At 42.0% G+C, this 16,423-nt stretch overlaps 2 protein-coding genes across 2 annotated transcripts; both read left to right on the forward strand.

Annotated features, from left to right (window-relative positions):
- The first annotated feature begins 13,192 nt into the window (after positions 1–13,192).
- LOC143729380 (uncharacterized) lies at positions 13,193–15,507 on the forward strand. Its single transcript, XM_077220610.1, has 4 exons — positions 13,193–13,674; positions 14,436–14,719; positions 14,826–15,160; positions 15,355–15,507. The coding sequence occupies exons 1-4, from the start codon at positions 13,214–13,216 to the stop codon at positions 15,505–15,507; spliced, it is 1,233 nt and encodes a 410-aa protein (XP_077076725.1). The 5' UTR covers positions 13,193–13,213.
- Positions 15,508–15,519: 12 nt separating this feature from the next.
- LOC143729381 (uncharacterized) lies at positions 15,520–16,423 on the forward strand. The gene is made up of 3 exons (XM_077220611.1): positions 15,520–15,774; positions 15,889–16,043; positions 16,159–16,423. Exons 1-3 carry the CDS (start codon positions 15,520–15,522, stop codon positions 16,421–16,423), a joined length of 675 nt encoding a protein of 224 aa, XP_077076726.1.

Below are 16,423 nucleotides of genomic sequence, written 5' to 3' on the forward strand. Positions count from 1 at the left end.
GAGCAAGGGAGATGACCCCGTCTTCATGAGGAAGGGGAAAATGCTAGCTTCAGCGTGGCATGATACAAAGCGCCTCACAATGCTCTCTACACTGCATTCCAACACATGTGTCAGAAAGCACATCAGGACCAAACACACTGATAGTGGCTATAGGGAGATAAATAGGCCTGTTTGTGTTGATGACTACAGTTCGTTCATGGGGGGTGTCGACACAGCAGACCAGAGAATGAAGACCTACCTCTTACCCCATAGGTCAAGGAAATGGTACCACAGAATTTTCAATGCCATTCTCAGTGTAAGCATGGTGAATGCCCACATCATTTACTGCCGCTGCACTGCTGCTCCTCACAAGCCCCTGAAAGTCTTCATCAACTCCATCCACACTCCAGATTTCATCAATGGTCTGACGTAACTGTTAGTGAAATGAAAGCCTTCTTTTCTCTGCATTTGAGTATGGGTCTGATAGAGAAGTCAGAGTTCGAGGATTATTGGGCTGAATATTGGCCAACAGCAACACCTGGATTTGGCAAGGTGATGTCTAGGAATAGATTTGAGATGATTTTGTCTTTCCTTCACTTCACCAATAATGAGGAGTGTGTTGACAGGGGTCAGCCAGGGTATGACAGGCTATTCAAAATCCGCCCAATCATCAATTTGGTCATCCCCCGGTTTTCAGAAATGTATGGTCCATCCAAGCAGCTGTCATTGGATGAAATGACCATTGCGTTCAAAGGGAAATCAACACTAAAAATGTACAACCCAAACAAACCAGACAAATATGGCTACAAAGTATTTGTTCTGAGTGAAGCCAAGTCAGGCTATGTGCTGAGGTGGTCCATGTACACTGGACAAAGTAGGCCTAATGCAAGCGATTTCGGTGCTACACACCTTATTGTCCGTGAGCTGATGGCCCCGTATACAGGGAAAGGACATGAGGTGTACATGGACAGCTATTACACCTCGCCAGCCATAGCAGATGAGCTGGCAAGCAATGATTCGAGTTTGTGTGGGACTGTCAGCAGTAAGAGGAAGGGGATGCCAAAGGGCCTCACTAGTGAACAGTTACCGTTGAGCAAGGGAGATGACCCAGTCTTCATGAGGAAGGGGAAAATGCTAGCTTCAGCGTGGCATGATACAAAGCGCCTCACAATGCTCTCTACACTGCATTCCAACACATGTGTCAGAAAGCACATCAGGACCAAACACACTGATAGTGGCTATAGGGAGATAAATAGGCCTGTTTGTGTTGATGACTACAGTTCGTTCATGGGGGGTGTCGACACAGCAGACCAGAGAATGAAGACCTACCTCTTACCCCATAGGTCAAGGAAATGGTACCACAGAATTTTCAATGCCATTCTCAGTGTAAGCATGGTGAATGCCCACATCATTTACTGCCGCTGCACTGCTGCTCCTCACAAGCCCCTGAAAGTCTTCGTGCAGGATGTCATCACTGCTTTACTGGAAGGCTTTTCTAAGAAAGAGAGCAACAAAGGCCGAAAGTCGTCCACACTGGGAGACTTGCCACAGAGACTCACTGAGCGCCACTTTATCTGCCAGGCTGATGGTTACCCAGATTGTGTAGTTTGTTCTGATCGGACCCGCCCTAAAGGCCGCCGTCAGACAAAATACATGTGCAGGCAGTGTGGGGTGGGTCTTTGTGTTGTGCCTTGCAATGATGGGTACCACACCATGAAACACTACAAGAAATGTCACCTGGATGGATAGAGAGTCTTATCTCTACAGCAAAAGGCCTGCTACATAAATTCTTTTTTTTTGTCTGCCATTTATTAGTAATGATTTACACTGTTGATTTACTATCTATTTCCCTGACCATTTAGTAGTGTACAATATGTGTTCTATTTTGTGTGTTCATGTCCTTGTGATGTGTGGGTCTTTGTCAGCTAAAAAAAACAAAACAAAAAAAACATCAACAAAAACCACAAAAAGAACAAAAAATACTAACATTGTCTCTCGTCTTGTCTCAACTGTCTCTCGTCTTGTCTTGTCATCGCACTCATGATCTGTGCCTTGCCGTGGCAAATGAGCTTTTGAACTAAACAGGTCTTGTTTACTTGTGTTTGTGTGTCATATGAATAATATATATGTGCCCCATACATAGAATACTGTATATAATAAATGGAAAATCTCTACAGCAAAAGGCCAACCATGCATTTGGTTTGTTTCTACCATTTATTAGTAATGATTTACACTGTTTATTTACTACTTTCTATTTACATGAGCATTCAGTATTGTGCAATATAGGATACAGAAGGGGATGTACATTTTGGGGGGAAAGAAGTGCTGCATTTTATCATTTAAATATGCGACTTTTCATGAAAATTATATAATCCAAGATGGCCGCCACCATAAGACTTCATAATATGCAAATTAGATGGGAAAGTGTAATCCCTACATAAACTTTGGGTCATCCTTAATATTTCTCTAATTTACAGAAAGTCTCTAACTTTTATCATTTTTAAGATATAGCCTTTTGAAATTAAGATGTCAAAATCAAACGTTTTAGGAAAAAACCTCTGGCGCCTAAAGGGTTAAGTTGTATCATTTAGAAAACCACCGTATTCCGATCACTCTCCCCGGAATACTAACCACTCACACCTGTGCACCATCAATTACCTCATCACCCAGCTCTACAAAACACCCATGCACACTTCAGTCTTTGTCAAGCCTCCAACAGGAATAGACCATAACCCTCTGTCTCCTGAAGTCTCCAAGTCAACCTGAAAACCACCATGTAATACTCACCTTTGAAATACTCACCTTCGTATCCTTGTCCCACTGTTCCCAGAAGTCCTGCCTGGTCCCATGTTCCCCGAGTCCTGGAGATTCGTCTGAGTGTCCCACGTTCCCGCCGAGATCTCCGTGTCCGCTACTGTATCTGAAATAGAAAAGGAGACGTATCAATGAACAGTGTCTGCTCACGCCAAGCTAACTAAAGGAGGATCTGCTCACCTGGAATCCACTCTGCACGTAGTGATCGTCACCGCACCTTCACCTGAACCTTGCCTATTCACCTTGTCACTTGAATCATTGTAAATAAACTCTTGGGAGTTCCCTGACGAATTGGGATCACGCTAGGGAGACCAATTGCCTTCGAGTGAATTAAAACGAGCCAATTAAAATTGGCATGCAAGATTTGCATTCCGCGACCCGCCTACCAGCGCGGGTATAAAAGGCGGAAGTAAACATTGCGCAATGCTTTTAGCTTCGGAGCCGACCGATTGTGTCCTCTCTGAGTGAGTGAGCTTTAAGATTGTATTTTTCTTACGGCTACGAGTCTGCTGTTTCGGGAGGGGATCTCTCTGTGTTGGTGAGATGGCGTTTCAGCGACCGCACGGTTTCCTGTCTGCCGGCTGCGTCTATATGCTGTTGATTCAAAAGCTGTTTTCACAGCTGTTAAACGGTTGAGTGCGCACAGCGGGCTTGCAGTTTCCCCGCTGTGTTGCCGCGTTGGGTCCCTGTGTGCTTCAGCATGATAGAGAGAGTACTTTCTTCCTGAAAGAGCAACACGAGTGAAGATCGCGTCCTTTTCAGGATGACGTTTCACTCGTGTGTTTCTGGATGCGATCGTTTCCTGTCCTTATTTGACGGCCATGTTCATTGTTTCACATGCCTAATCAGTGTGTGAGACTACGTTCGTGGGTGGTTCATGTTCTCTCAGGAGTGCATGACCACGTCGGCTCGTTGTTCGTCTCCTCTTTCTCGTAAAGGCTTGAGCCGCTCAGCGTGCCGTGTGCCGTCGAGCGCCGGCTGACAGTGCGGGTTGTCACGGCAACCCAGCGCGCGTCATTCGGCGCTCAAGATGCGCGGTCAAGATCAAGACTCGCGTGCCTCTATGAGGTGAGTCCCTTTGCTTATTTCCCGATCTAGTTTCTCTTCTGGTGCACCAGAGGAGGGCTACTTTGGTGAATAACATTGGTGATCTGAGGGTTTCAGTGAGCACGAACCACTCACTCCTCTAGCGCATCGCAAACATGCTGAGACTGTGTTCGTGGGTGGTTTATGCTTTCTTATGAGAGCATGACCACGTCGGCACGTTGTTGCCTGCCTGAAGGCTTGAGCGCCCAGCGTGCCGTGTGTCATCGAAGCGATGGCCACGTTCACTATCTTGCATGCCTGGTTGACGGCCACGATGACGGTTTCACATGCCTAATCAGTGTGTTGAGACTGCGTTCGTGGGTGGTTCATGTTCTCTCAGGAGTGCATGACCACGTCGGCACGTTGTTCGTCTCCCCTTTCTCGTAAAGGTTGACCCGCTCAGCGTGCCGTGTGCCGTTGAGGCTTTCGGATGAGAATCTGGTCCTTCTCATGAGGGACCAAGCATTTCATTCGGGCCCCAGGGAGGACAGATGTCGATCGCTACATCGGAGAGAGGGCTGTTATACTCTGAAATGATGCTGAGTTCCTACTATAATGGTGTGTTCTCATGCTGAAGATTCAGACTTAACAGCCACACTTTCCTGGGCTGTTCTAAAGTGCATGGATGTGTGTGAAGAATTTTGGCAGTATGCAAGCATTTTGGTGCCAATATGGCAAGCCAAACATGCCTAAATCTGCAGAAGTTTTTCCTCTCTCACTACCACTGCACGTGCGTAATTCTAACTCGGGGTTGAGCTGTGCTTAGTGACTGACCGTGATTAGTCACAGCGCTGGCCCTCTGTTAGACGATGTCCACACTGGTGGTCCAGAAGCGCCTCAAAACCAGCCCGCTCAGAGTTTGTTTCCCCCAGCGAAGGGAAGCAACCCTGAGATGAGCGACCCAGAGTGTGTGACGATCTGCTCTCTGGGAGTGCGTGTCATCACCACTCCTTCCCCCGGGGGAGGGCCGGGTGGAGAATTTTTCTTTTCTGTTCCGCCGCTGTATCAGCGGTACCCAAAGTTTGAGCAGTCCACTTCCTCTGAGTCGTTCACGGGCCCCAGCGCTCAGATGGCAGTGAGGGCTACGGCCTTGTCACTCTCGTCTCTCGCTGGGTGAGGGGAAACCAGGACTCGATGCCCCCGGGCCTCGTCCCTCGTTCCCCTCATGGTGGAGACTGGCAGTATAATAAGACCCGTTTCCTCCGTCCGAGAGGGTCAGAATGGCAGTGCGTGCCGCCCCCGAGCTGCACCACTCCCGTTCCCCTCTCCCCAGCTTGCGAATAGCAGTGACGCAGCCTCGGCTGCGTCGCTCCGGTCTGCAGCTGGGCCCGGAGGCGCAGAGACCAGCATACGAGGAGTCAGGGCCTCGTTCCTCGTCTCTCCCCCTCCCCTCGCCACCGGGCAGTCCGCAGCAGAACGCCCAGGAGCCTTCTCTGCCGCCTGCCCCTCGGTGGAAGCAGGTTGGTGTCAGGCGCACCCAGACCCCCGCTCTCGGTCGCTACAACGGCACCAGAGCCGGGTCCCTGTCTTCCACCTCGCTGCCCCTCCACGGGTACGCCGGTGGTTCGGGTGGGTTCATTGCGACACTATCTGGAAGCCTGGCTTGCGCTTCCGGGTCCGTCCTGATGGCTCATCCGCACCGTCCGGTTCGGCTATGCAATTTAGTTTGCACGCCGGCCTCCCAGGTTCAGGGGCGTCCACTTCACCCGTGAGCGGTCGGTGGACGCCCCTGTCTTGAGGAAAGAGATCGATGTCCTGCTGGGACACGTCGGAGTTCCCAGGACGAAAGGGAACGTCTCGGTTACGTATGTAACCCTCGTTCCCTTCGCCATGTTGCTGTACCTTCGCGGAGGACTGGACACCGTTCGGCTCCTCAGCGAAAAGCATTGCGCAATGTTTGCTTCCGCCTTTTATACTCGCGCTGGTAGGCGGGTCGCGGAATGCAAATCTTGCGTGCCAATTTTCATTGGCTTGTTTTAATTCACTCGAAGGCAATTGGTCTCCCTAGATCCCAATTCGTCAGGGAACTCCCCCGACGACACGTCTCCGTTCCCTGTACTCAGGGAACGAGGGTTACATACGTAACCGAGACGTTTTCTTTCCAGCTCATTATACCTAATTACGCGTTAACGGAGAGCGTGTGGTATTCAAACGCAAATGATCTAAGGCAAGCCATGCAAACACGCTAACGCCCACCAGCTGGATTATAAAACACATCATGTTTAGTAAATTTCTTACTAACGCTGTGTATCCCTACCCTGTGAGGAATAATACTATCTAATAACCCTGGAAAATGTATCAGAAGTGCTGGCAGTTTCATTTCAAGGAGCAACGGATCCAGCTGATGTAGTAAGTAATTTATTCTTAAGTGCTTTGTTCTAATCGCGATATTGAATAATTTCTATAAACCGCAAAAAGACTGTTTAAATATGAATTGCGTGTCTGTGTGTAGGCTAAATGATGAATGAACGGCACAGGCGCGCGCGCTTTGTTTACTACAGTTATACAGCGTGTGTCTGTGCCGTTCATTCACTCTCGCATCTACATTAGTAAACATGTTATTAAATTTACATGAACACATCCAAACTATATTGCTATAGCCTACTAAGATGAGTAAAAATAGACTGAAATATGTTTAAATAAAATGTCTGTATAAGCAACAAACTGCAAATTAACATGTATATGCTAATGTATCATACACAATATTATACAGACTAAATATGAATGTTTAGACAAGATTTTGTGATTAGTTTTGGATAGATTAGAACGTTTTGACTGTACAAAAAGACTACTGTCACATTAAATAGTTAAGCTTTTGTTCACCAATTTCTGCTTGTTAAATATACTATAGTATGATGTTTTGTCAAAAATAAAGTAGGTATATTGAATTATCAACTAAGATGTTATTATAGTGTTTGTTCCAATATTCAAACTAATGAATCCTTACCTTTTTTAATACGTATGATAAAATGTATACTTTTTACAAAGAAATAATACACTTGAAATATTGTTAAAATTGTAATTGTTGTTGTAATTGTAACCTATTTGTAATTGGTTTACAATTTCTAATTGTAAAATATGTATATATAGATAATTTCTTTTGTCCTTGCGTTCTTTGGGACCCTGTGACACTCCTGTGTGAAAGGCTAATTAATATGCAGCTCATTATATATGTGGCACATTATCCGGCCTTTGTCTTCTCAGGTGTGAACACGCCTCCACGCATTTTGCCTTTCCAAACAAAAGGTGTCTTATAAAATTTAAATCAATCTATTGTTTTGTGTAAATGATTAGGCAGGATGATTTTCAGATAATTTTGAAGCAAAAACTCTAGGCAACAACACCCATTAGTCAAAAGTTAAGGGCCACGCTAGACTCTATGTTTAAAGACCATTTTAGAGACCATATGGTTTACTTGATGGACAGGATCATCGATGCTGCGTGCGATAGGAAAATCGATTGTGAGCGGGATACCAAACATGTCACAAATCTCAAAAACAGAAATTGATGTCATAAGAGGGTTGGTGGGGACATGAGACGCCCATGTTTTTTAACACCATAGAGCCGACCGGTGTAATCCTCAGAAAAGTTGTGGATGTGATGTGTGCATCTAGTCACGAATTCGCAGTCGATGAACTACTCGTTATGTGTACGTTTGTAACAGATCTCTGTGTGTCACTGGTGTCAAAAAATGCCAAAACAGATCTTGGCGAAATAATTCAAGGCCTCATCAACTATACCCTAGACCAAGACATGGTAGCGTGCCGAGACTTTCTATTCTGGTTGGATCACAAATAAATGGAGATATTGTCTACTTTATGTAATGCCGGTCTATCATCATTTTGTAAAGAAAAATACTTGATTGTACCGCTTAACTCATTCTTTGCAACCGTGTCGGAGCTTTGGAGTTTCACAATTTTATAATAAAATGGTATTATAAGTCTTGATTCTTGCGCATTAATAATTTAATGAATAAATACTAGATGAGAATATTTAAGAGATGAAATATTTCAGAGATCCTATGGATTTCCACTTCCCATCATGCTGGATAGGGGTGTACAATTTGAAATAAAACGTTATTTATGTGTTTTAACAGCAAGATAAAATGTTGTTGACTTGTTAATGTTTATATTTAAAAGAGTTTCTGATATGTTAGTGTTTTACCATAAAGTGTAGACCATGATATTATTAATTAAAGCAGTTTTAATTATTATAAAAACAACTACTTTGGGGATGCATTGGATGCGACAAAACAAATAAAGAGTCTTTACCGAGTAAAGATTTTGTAAAAGTTTATCTTATTAGATATATTTGTAAAGGTTGTTGAACACAATCCCTAAATAAGCGAAACAATTGGATTATTTGAACTTAATAGTTTTGGACTAAATTAAGAATGTTAGCCTGATTCAACTAAATGGCATTGAATTAATCTTATGTAATAAACTTAAGTTTACTGAAATAAACAATGTTAATTAAATGCGACATTATCCCGCTATGCAGAACCTGTTGACATAAAAAGTTGAGTAAATCCACCATATGTTTTCCAACAAAATGTTGATTAAACATTAAACGTTCAAAACATATGGATGGGTGAATGGATCGCGATAAGCTCCGTAACAAGCGTTTAGAAAGTAGCTAGGATGTATTTTATTTTGCGCAGACTTTAAGTGAACTTTTACCAACTATTAAGATGTTCAGTTATAGACCTTTAGCGCATTATTGAGTTTTTTTATTGAGTAACCGAATTCAGTGTTGTTCAATAGTTATCAAGCACCCGCACTTGGTGAGATTATTCAGAAAAAGCGACAAAAGTAATTTTCTGATAAATCATCGTACACGGATGCACTGTGTTTTGTTGTATGCACAGATGTTGAGGGACACTTATAGAAAGATGTCTTCATTCTTTGTTTTGGTGTATTTTTAAAAACATATGTGACCGGTTGCTCTCCTCCCATGTTGTCTATTAATAAGTTAATTAGAGCTCGCCGCCAACAAATTTTCTTTAATCGTTGACACGTCATTTCCGATCGGCTATAAATAGCCTGTTTCTATTCCTGTCGAGACGCGTAATTTCCGACTGACCCGGGGGTTCCCAATCGTTTCCAACGTGCGGATTTGACTGCGGCTGTACACCAGCTTTCGCTTGCTCCTGAAACGGCGATTTTTCTTTTGGTAAGCTGTTACTGCAGTAAGTTGTGGAAATTGTGTTTGGGCATTAATCTGACGAGTGGGTATGATTTTAGCTTGTTTCAGGCATATGTAAATCCGTTTATGCGACGCTGCAGGATCAAAACGAGACCAAGCGATCTAAAAGATTGACTGTTCAGAGTGATTGACTGATTCTATTGTCGGGTAAGTCGTCATCATAGGAAGTTACAGGTACTGTGTCTTTAGGCATCGATTGGGAAAGTGTGTGTGATTTTTAGCTCATTTCAGGCATAGGCGAACCAGTTCAGTGCGGCGCTTCAGGATCAACACTAATTAACAAACGGTGGTTTGTGATTGAGACTGACGCGATTCTATCATCGGGTAAGTCTCTTCCTGATTGGGTTGAGAACATTGGGCATTCGTGTGGCGTTTAACCATTGTGTTTCCCTTCTAAGGAGTTCGAGATCTTTCTTTGCCTTTTGCCAGTATATAATGCGAGGAATCCCCGTTGTCCTAACACCTACGTGTTTGTGTGTTATTTAGTTTGATTTGCATGGTTCATTATATGTGAGTTGAACGACTGATTAATTTGTTTATTTGTTTTTAGATTATTTGTGATGGGAATTCTAGTGTTTTCTTGATTTATTATTATTATTGACTGTCTTCTGTGTTTATATTGTTTTGATTTATAACCCAATGGTATTTTGATTTTTGTTGTTTGTGTGTGCATGAGCAATTGTAACTTCTTCTAGATGCTGAGGGCTTCAGCCAGGAATCCTCCCTGGTTTTCTCCACGTGCTGGTGGTGGTTTGAACACTGGGTGCTGTGTGCAGTGAGACGCACGGATTTTGTGTGAGTGATAAGAGTTTACTCCAAAGTGTGTGTGGTACTATTCCTTGTTCTTTAGCCCTCAGCCAAAAAGCTTCTGAGTGTAATGTTATTATATTTGTTTTGTAGTGACTGACTTGTGAATGACTATTTCTTCTGACCACATAACAACCCCTTTTTATTGTCAGATGTTGCGGTGTGTCTTGCCTGGGATGCTCTGTTTATTTTAATGAGTTTTTAGTAATAAAGAACCCTTTTTGTACGACATTCACGTCTCTGATCCTTACGAGTGCAACCAACTTGCGTGCCTTTTGGATAAAGGTTATCAATCATTCTCTGTGTGATATCAGAGTGGTGTAGTCGGTTTCTTAAAGCTGCATTTATTCTAATATAAGTAGTTAGGCCTTAGTGCCAGTCTAGTGCGGTTTTCCCTCCTGCCACACATAGATAGATCTACATAGATGTTTTACACAAAAAATATTTCAGAGATCCTTGTGCGGTATTCTGTAGACGCATAAAGGGGTAAAATATACATTTAAGCGCTATTTAAAACTAGGATGGTATAATATAATGTAAATGTCTCAAGCGAGATGATGGTTTAAACCGTCATTTTATTAAATCACGCCAATTCATGCGAAACTGTCAAATATGAACAAAGAGAAGACATAGAGTTGACTAACATTACCGCTAACTGTAGGAACCAGATATCCAGGGGGAAAGTGTAAAGAAAAACACCATACAAAACATTACAATCACACCCGGCAATACGATAAGTGTTACGATAGTGTTGTTCAAAATGAAACCGCGGTAAACAGTTTAAGAACCCTAGAGCTGTTAAACATGCGGTTCAATAACAATGTTCAATATAAACAAGAATCCATCTCTAATGCGACTGAGCTCGTTTCACATATAAATGTTGATAGTTAGGTATAATCGTTAGATAATTTATCAAACAATTGGAATTTACGATATGTTAAAACATTTTGATGATGGGCTTGCACAAAGCATTGACCAGGTCCTTGGCAATGCTTTCACAATTCACACAGTCAAGCAGTTCCCTCATCTTCATCACACAGTCCAGCAGTTCCCTCATCTTCATCCGGCGTGTTGGATTCGCTCGCACATTTGCAACTGATACATTGTGCAAGTCAAAATCGTCAATGATTGGATCAGTGTTCTTCATATTTTCAACCAACTGACTGGTGTTTGCTTCAGGAAACCCTTGATGATCTGAGAATATAAAAATTTAAAAATTAAAACAGGAAAAGGAAAATGAAAATGAAGGCAAAATGGGGAAAGAATATAAAGATTGAATCTAACCTTGTATTGACCTGTTTCTCTTCTTTCCCAGTTGCCCCTTTTGGACAGTATTTGGCTTTGATAAAATCTGTAGTAAAATAAATAAGTGTCGTAAAATAAAAGGCTATAGTTACATTTCTGAATAATCCAGGAGCATGACACCAGATAAGATAAATTCATCATGGCTTATTCTACAAAACCTGGTTCAATAGTACCAAAAATATTTCAAATTTGTACATGACGCGGTTAGATCAGAATGTAACTTTCCTTAAAATTGGTCCCAAATAGTTAACTCCGACTGCTTAATTAAGATTAATGTTATACATTACATAGGCGAAAAACTGTTTTAATAGTTTCTCATGCATCACACTTACAATTTGCCGCTACATTTGATTTGGCAGAAGTCATGTTGATCTCAAAGGGGGAGCCATGAGTTAAACCAGTTATGATTATGGGCGAAAACACATGGTCACCATCAGATGCAGAGATTTTGCCTGTTTACATAAAAATATCTGTCAGTTCATCTGTCAATTGTTCATTTATTTTATTATTGGAACAATGAATTGAGTTAATTCGTGGCTTTGATAAAATCAGCAGTAAATAAAAGGCTATAGTAATGTAGTATAGTAAAATAATCCAGGAGCATGACAAATTTGTACATGACGCTGTTAGATCAGAATGTAAATTTCCAATTGGTCCCAAATAGTTAACTCGGACTGCTTAATTAAGATTAATTTAATACATCACATAGGCGAAACTGTTTTATTACACTTACAATTTGCCGGTACATTTGATTCGCCAGATGTCATTTGATGTCATTTGATGTCAATGGAGGAGCCATGAGTTAAACCAGTTATGATAGGCGAAAACACATGGCCACCATCAGATGAAGAAATTTTGCCTGTTTACATAAAATATCTGTCAGTCCATCTGTCAATTGTTCATTATACACCCAATAGAGTACCTGCCCCCTTTTTCACAGTTGCTGGTTACCGGAAGTGTTTTTACTTCCAGAAAACGCCTGTTGCACTCTATAATGTTTCTCATTAAAAATAAATATAAACCAGACTAACATGTTACTTGGATGTCCGGTTGTCCTGCAGTGTTTGCTGTCTCTAGAGAGAGAGAGAGAGAAAAGGGAAGACCATGTTATTTTAAATGGAAAAAATCATGCAGTCATCCTATAGGCAGTAACGCAGTTCATTACAGTACAATGATGAAGTTTACATATATATTTTGGTTATCAAATTGTGCCATTCATATTTATAGCTTACATTTTAAACAATTTTATCATGCAAAGTGCTAAAAGTTAATATCAAAGACAAAGTAAAGGAAGAATTAAAAAGTAGCCTACGGAAATTTAAAAAGTAACTGAAGAGGAATAAAATACAGATTAAATAATTAAATAGGCCTATGCACATATAACCATGTTTGACTCAAATAATCTAAATAAGATTTAAAACTGAATAAAAACCAAAACATTTATTTTAAAGTCCTTTATGGAAATCCCACAGCTGCCAAGTATAGTAAACTGTGATTGGATGGGGGGAAATATGTGACCCGTCACGGAAAGCAGTGACACAAGTCGGCAGCACAACTTGCGAGCAAAATGAGAAACAAGCGTTTTTTTCCAAAATTGGTGATTTCCGCTTTTTTGCAGAATCTGTTAGTTGAGATCATGAAGAAGCCTCTCCATGTTTGAGATAACAGTATTGGTATATTCAAAAGCGTACATTTTGAGGTTGAAATCGGCTTGTTTTTCGGAGATTCTAGCATGCAGTAGGGGCGTGTCATTGTCTGTGTGTATTTCCATACTGAATAGCCGCCGGCGCTTTTGCCCCCGCCCCCCAACAGCGTGGCTACTTAATTATGCAGCGCTCTAGCCGGCTCTATCTGATATCAAAATTCAATGAAGATGGACGCCGCAAAGAATGTCGCAGACGAGCTGAACCGTGGCCGTTACAATGAAAATGTTTTGAAGTACTTCTTCGACAAGCCGGATGCTTATGAACAAGCGTTCACTGATTCTGAAGACGATCTGAGCGACGATGAAAGTGGCATGATAAGACTGAATAATATCCCTAATCTACAACTGAGCGAAGATGAAGACGAGGAAGAATGTATCGGACTGGCGTCAGACGAGTTGGACCGTAAGATATCAGAGGCTATATCGATAGTAACATTTGATGGGGATATAGATAGAGAAATGGGGAAAATCCGTAACTTTGACTGTAAATGTTACACGAGGAGAAAAGAGAACTCTCTGCATGGGAGACAGTCTTGTAGCCAGAAGCTTTCTCCAGACATTATGTACAACATACGGCTGGATTCTTTAGCTGCGGAAAAAGAGTGGCAGGACATGCGAATTATTGGACATTTAGAGGCAAACAGACGCACAGTGCAAACTTCGGAGATGGTTACATCCACAAAGAAGACCCCGACAAAGAGAAAGTGTGCCCGAACGACTTATTTCATTGGAGGCAACGAGATCTGCAAGAATACTTTTCTGTTTCTTATGGGGTGAGTTTCCATAAACATCAAAGTTTGTCGTTTTAAGTTCATTCTAAGTTCAGCTCATGTTTAGTCCATGTTTAGACCTTCCAATACCTACCTATTGTTTTTAGCTAGCTCAGGACTGTCGTTTTAGTTGTAACGTTAGCTGCTAATCGTTAGCACCATATCACTTGCCAAAACCCCCATTACTATAATGAGCTTTAAGATGGTAATGTGAGCTTCTGCTATTAATTTGAATAATGCTTCAATTGCTTGAATTGACTGGTGTTAATGACTTAACTTATCCCAGGTAAACCTGCCTGTTAGCATTCTTGAATTGATTGTGATGCTAATAATTTTAGCCAGTGGTGGAGGAAGTACTACTTAATATTCTTACCAAGGATTTACTAACGTAATCGTAAATGTATCAGATTAAATTCCTACTTAAGTAAAAGTATAAAGTATACGTAGCCGTAAAATGTGCATTATAAGTCAAAAGTAAAAGTATTTATGAAGAGTTTAATGTACAGGATTTTTTTAATCCTTTGACTCGAACCAGGTCTAACCACTAACTGTGAGGTCTAAACCAGGACTAAAACAAGACTAAACCAGGAAGTACAGATACAAGCTCTAAAGTAAGTAAAAGTAAAAAGTATTCATCATAAAATTTACTTCAGTAAAGTAAAAGTACCTATAATTTGTACAATACATTTTGATATAGGTGACAAGATGCCTGTTAGCAAGACCATGATGTTAAACGTTTTTTCTTTTTTCCCCCCTTTTTTCAGCATTGGCAGAGACACCCTGGCTGATATAGTCAAACACTATGAGGAGAATGGGGCAAGACCACGTTTGAGGAAGAAGCACTCACTGCCACGTCCACCAGCCAGGTTCATCAGCCCTGAGGATATCAACAGAGTTGTGGACTTCATAAAAAACTATGCAGAAGACAATGCCATCATGCTGCCTGGCCGACAGCCTGGGCATAAGGATTGGCATGTGAAGTTGCTGCCAACTCATGTGTCCAAGGCCTCAGTGTGGCGTCTCTACGTGAAGTCTGCTAAGGAGCTTGGTATGTGTAAACATTGATTTAAAATTGAGTGCTTATAAAGTGAAATAATGCGGAGCACTATTAGCAATTACAATACAATTAACCATAAGCAATATCTGTTTTTCAGGTGAGCGTGCAGTTTGTAAAACCAGCTTCAAAGCACTGTGGAACCGACTTCTCCCACACATCAAAAGTTGCCGGCCACGCACAGATCTCTGCTGGCAGTGCCAAAGCAATAACGAGCAGCTGATACGAAGTGCAAACCTCCCAGATGATAGAAAGTCTGAAGCAGTAAAGAAGCAACAAGATCATCTTTCCCTTGTGCAGAAAGAGAGGGCTGTGTACAACGACATGACTGCTGCCTGCAGAAAGATTTGCTCTGGCTCTAACCTGTCTTTTGGACCATCCCTACCAGCAAGCAAGAAGATTAGGATGCATTACAGTTTTGATTTTGCTCAGCAGGTAATATTTCACACACATTTACTTCACTTTACTTCATTAATGTCCCTTAAAGGGCGATTTGGTGCATGAGAATAAATAGTGCAAATGCAGAATAGCATCAATATAGTAAGGTTTATCTTTATTAGACAATTATGAATAGATGCAAATTTAATTTAATCTAATCCAAGTTCCCTCTCTCCCTCTGTCTCCTACAGTTACACTTTCCCTCAAACCCTCTCCAGCCAGGACCAATGTACTTCCTGACCCCACGGAAATGTGGCCTATTTGGTGTTTCATGTGAAGGGCTGCAGAAACAGGTGAATTACCTGATTGATGAAGGCATGTCATCTACTAAGGGAAGCAATTAAGTCATCAGCTACATGCATCATTTCTTCTGCAACTTTGGAGTTGGAGAAACAGAGGTGGATCTTCATTGTGACAACTGCAGTGGGCAGAACAAGAACAACTTCATGCTCTGGTACCTTGCCTGGCGGGTTGGACACAAGCTTCACGATAAAATTGAAATCCACTTCCTTATTGCTGGCCACACCAAGTTTTCCCCTGACTGTGGCTTTGGACTCATCAAGCAAGCCTACATGAAGACAAGAGTCAACACTTTGGCAGACATCGCTGAGGTACTTTAACTTTACTTTGCTTTAATGACTTCAGTGCTGTTTTCTGTTCTGCTTCAATGAAACATTTAACTGAAGATTTTTTTTTTCTTCCTCTCTTCTCTTTTTTGTCATCAGGTTGTGGAAAACAGCTCTCCTGTGAGTCGCCTCAATATCCCACAGCTTGTTGGAACGGCAGAGGGCAAAGTTTTAGTCCAGACCTTCGACTGGCAGCAGCATCTGACTCGCCACTTCCGTAGACTCCCACAGATCAAGAGTTATCAGCACTTCAGGTAATTGAAACTTTCACATTGTGTACATACAATATAACATAGCAACAACATACACATGACAGTTTTTTTATAAGAAAATACTTTGCCATGTTTAAAATGTCTTTTTCTGTCACAGCTTTGAAGCCAAGAGACCAGGTGTGGTGCTTGCAAAAAGTCACCGTGATGCACAACCTGTCGAATATCAGCTACTGCGCGACGGAGCAGATCTGCCCCCTGTCGACGGTCTTCCTGTCCTGGCCCCACCTGGACTGAAAATTGACAGGCAGAACTATCTATATGAAAAAATCAGGCCATTCTGTGCTGACGAGGCAAGAGACATCACATGCCCAGCGCCAAGGGTCACAACACAAAAGAGTCCACAGAAGAGGATGCGAATGTAA

Source organism: Siphateles boraxobius, unplaced genomic scaffold (genome assembly GCF_051911475.1).
Source record: "Siphateles boraxobius isolate OS27281-9 unplaced genomic scaffold, OSU_SipBor_1 8, whole genome shotgun sequence".
Lineage (NCBI taxonomy): Eukaryota > Metazoa > Chordata > Actinopteri > Cypriniformes > Leuciscidae > Siphateles > Siphateles boraxobius.

Coding starts and splice junctions, on each gene's coding strand:
- LOC143729380 (XM_077220610.1), top strand. CDS start 13,214: ATGATAAGACTGAATAATATCCCTAATCTACAACTGAGCGAAGATGAA. Junction 14,720..14,825: donor GAAGTCTGCTAAGGAGCTTG/GTATGTGTAAAC, acceptor TCTGTTTTTCAG/GTGAGCGTGCAGTTTGTAAA. Junction 15,161..15,354: donor GTTTTGATTTTGCTCAGCAG/GTAATATTTCAC, acceptor TGTCTCCTACAG/TTACACTTTCCCTCAAACCC.
- LOC143729381 (XM_077220611.1), top strand. CDS start 15,520: ATGCATCATTTCTTCTGCAACTTTGGAGTTGGAGAAACAGAGGTGGAT. Junction 15,775..15,888: donor CTTTGGCAGACATCGCTGAG/GTACTTTAACTT, acceptor TTTTGTCATCAG/GTTGTGGAAAACAGCTCTCC. Junction 16,044..16,158: donor AAGAGTTATCAGCACTTCAG/GTAATTGAAACT, acceptor TTTCTGTCACAG/CTTTGAAGCCAAGAGACCAG.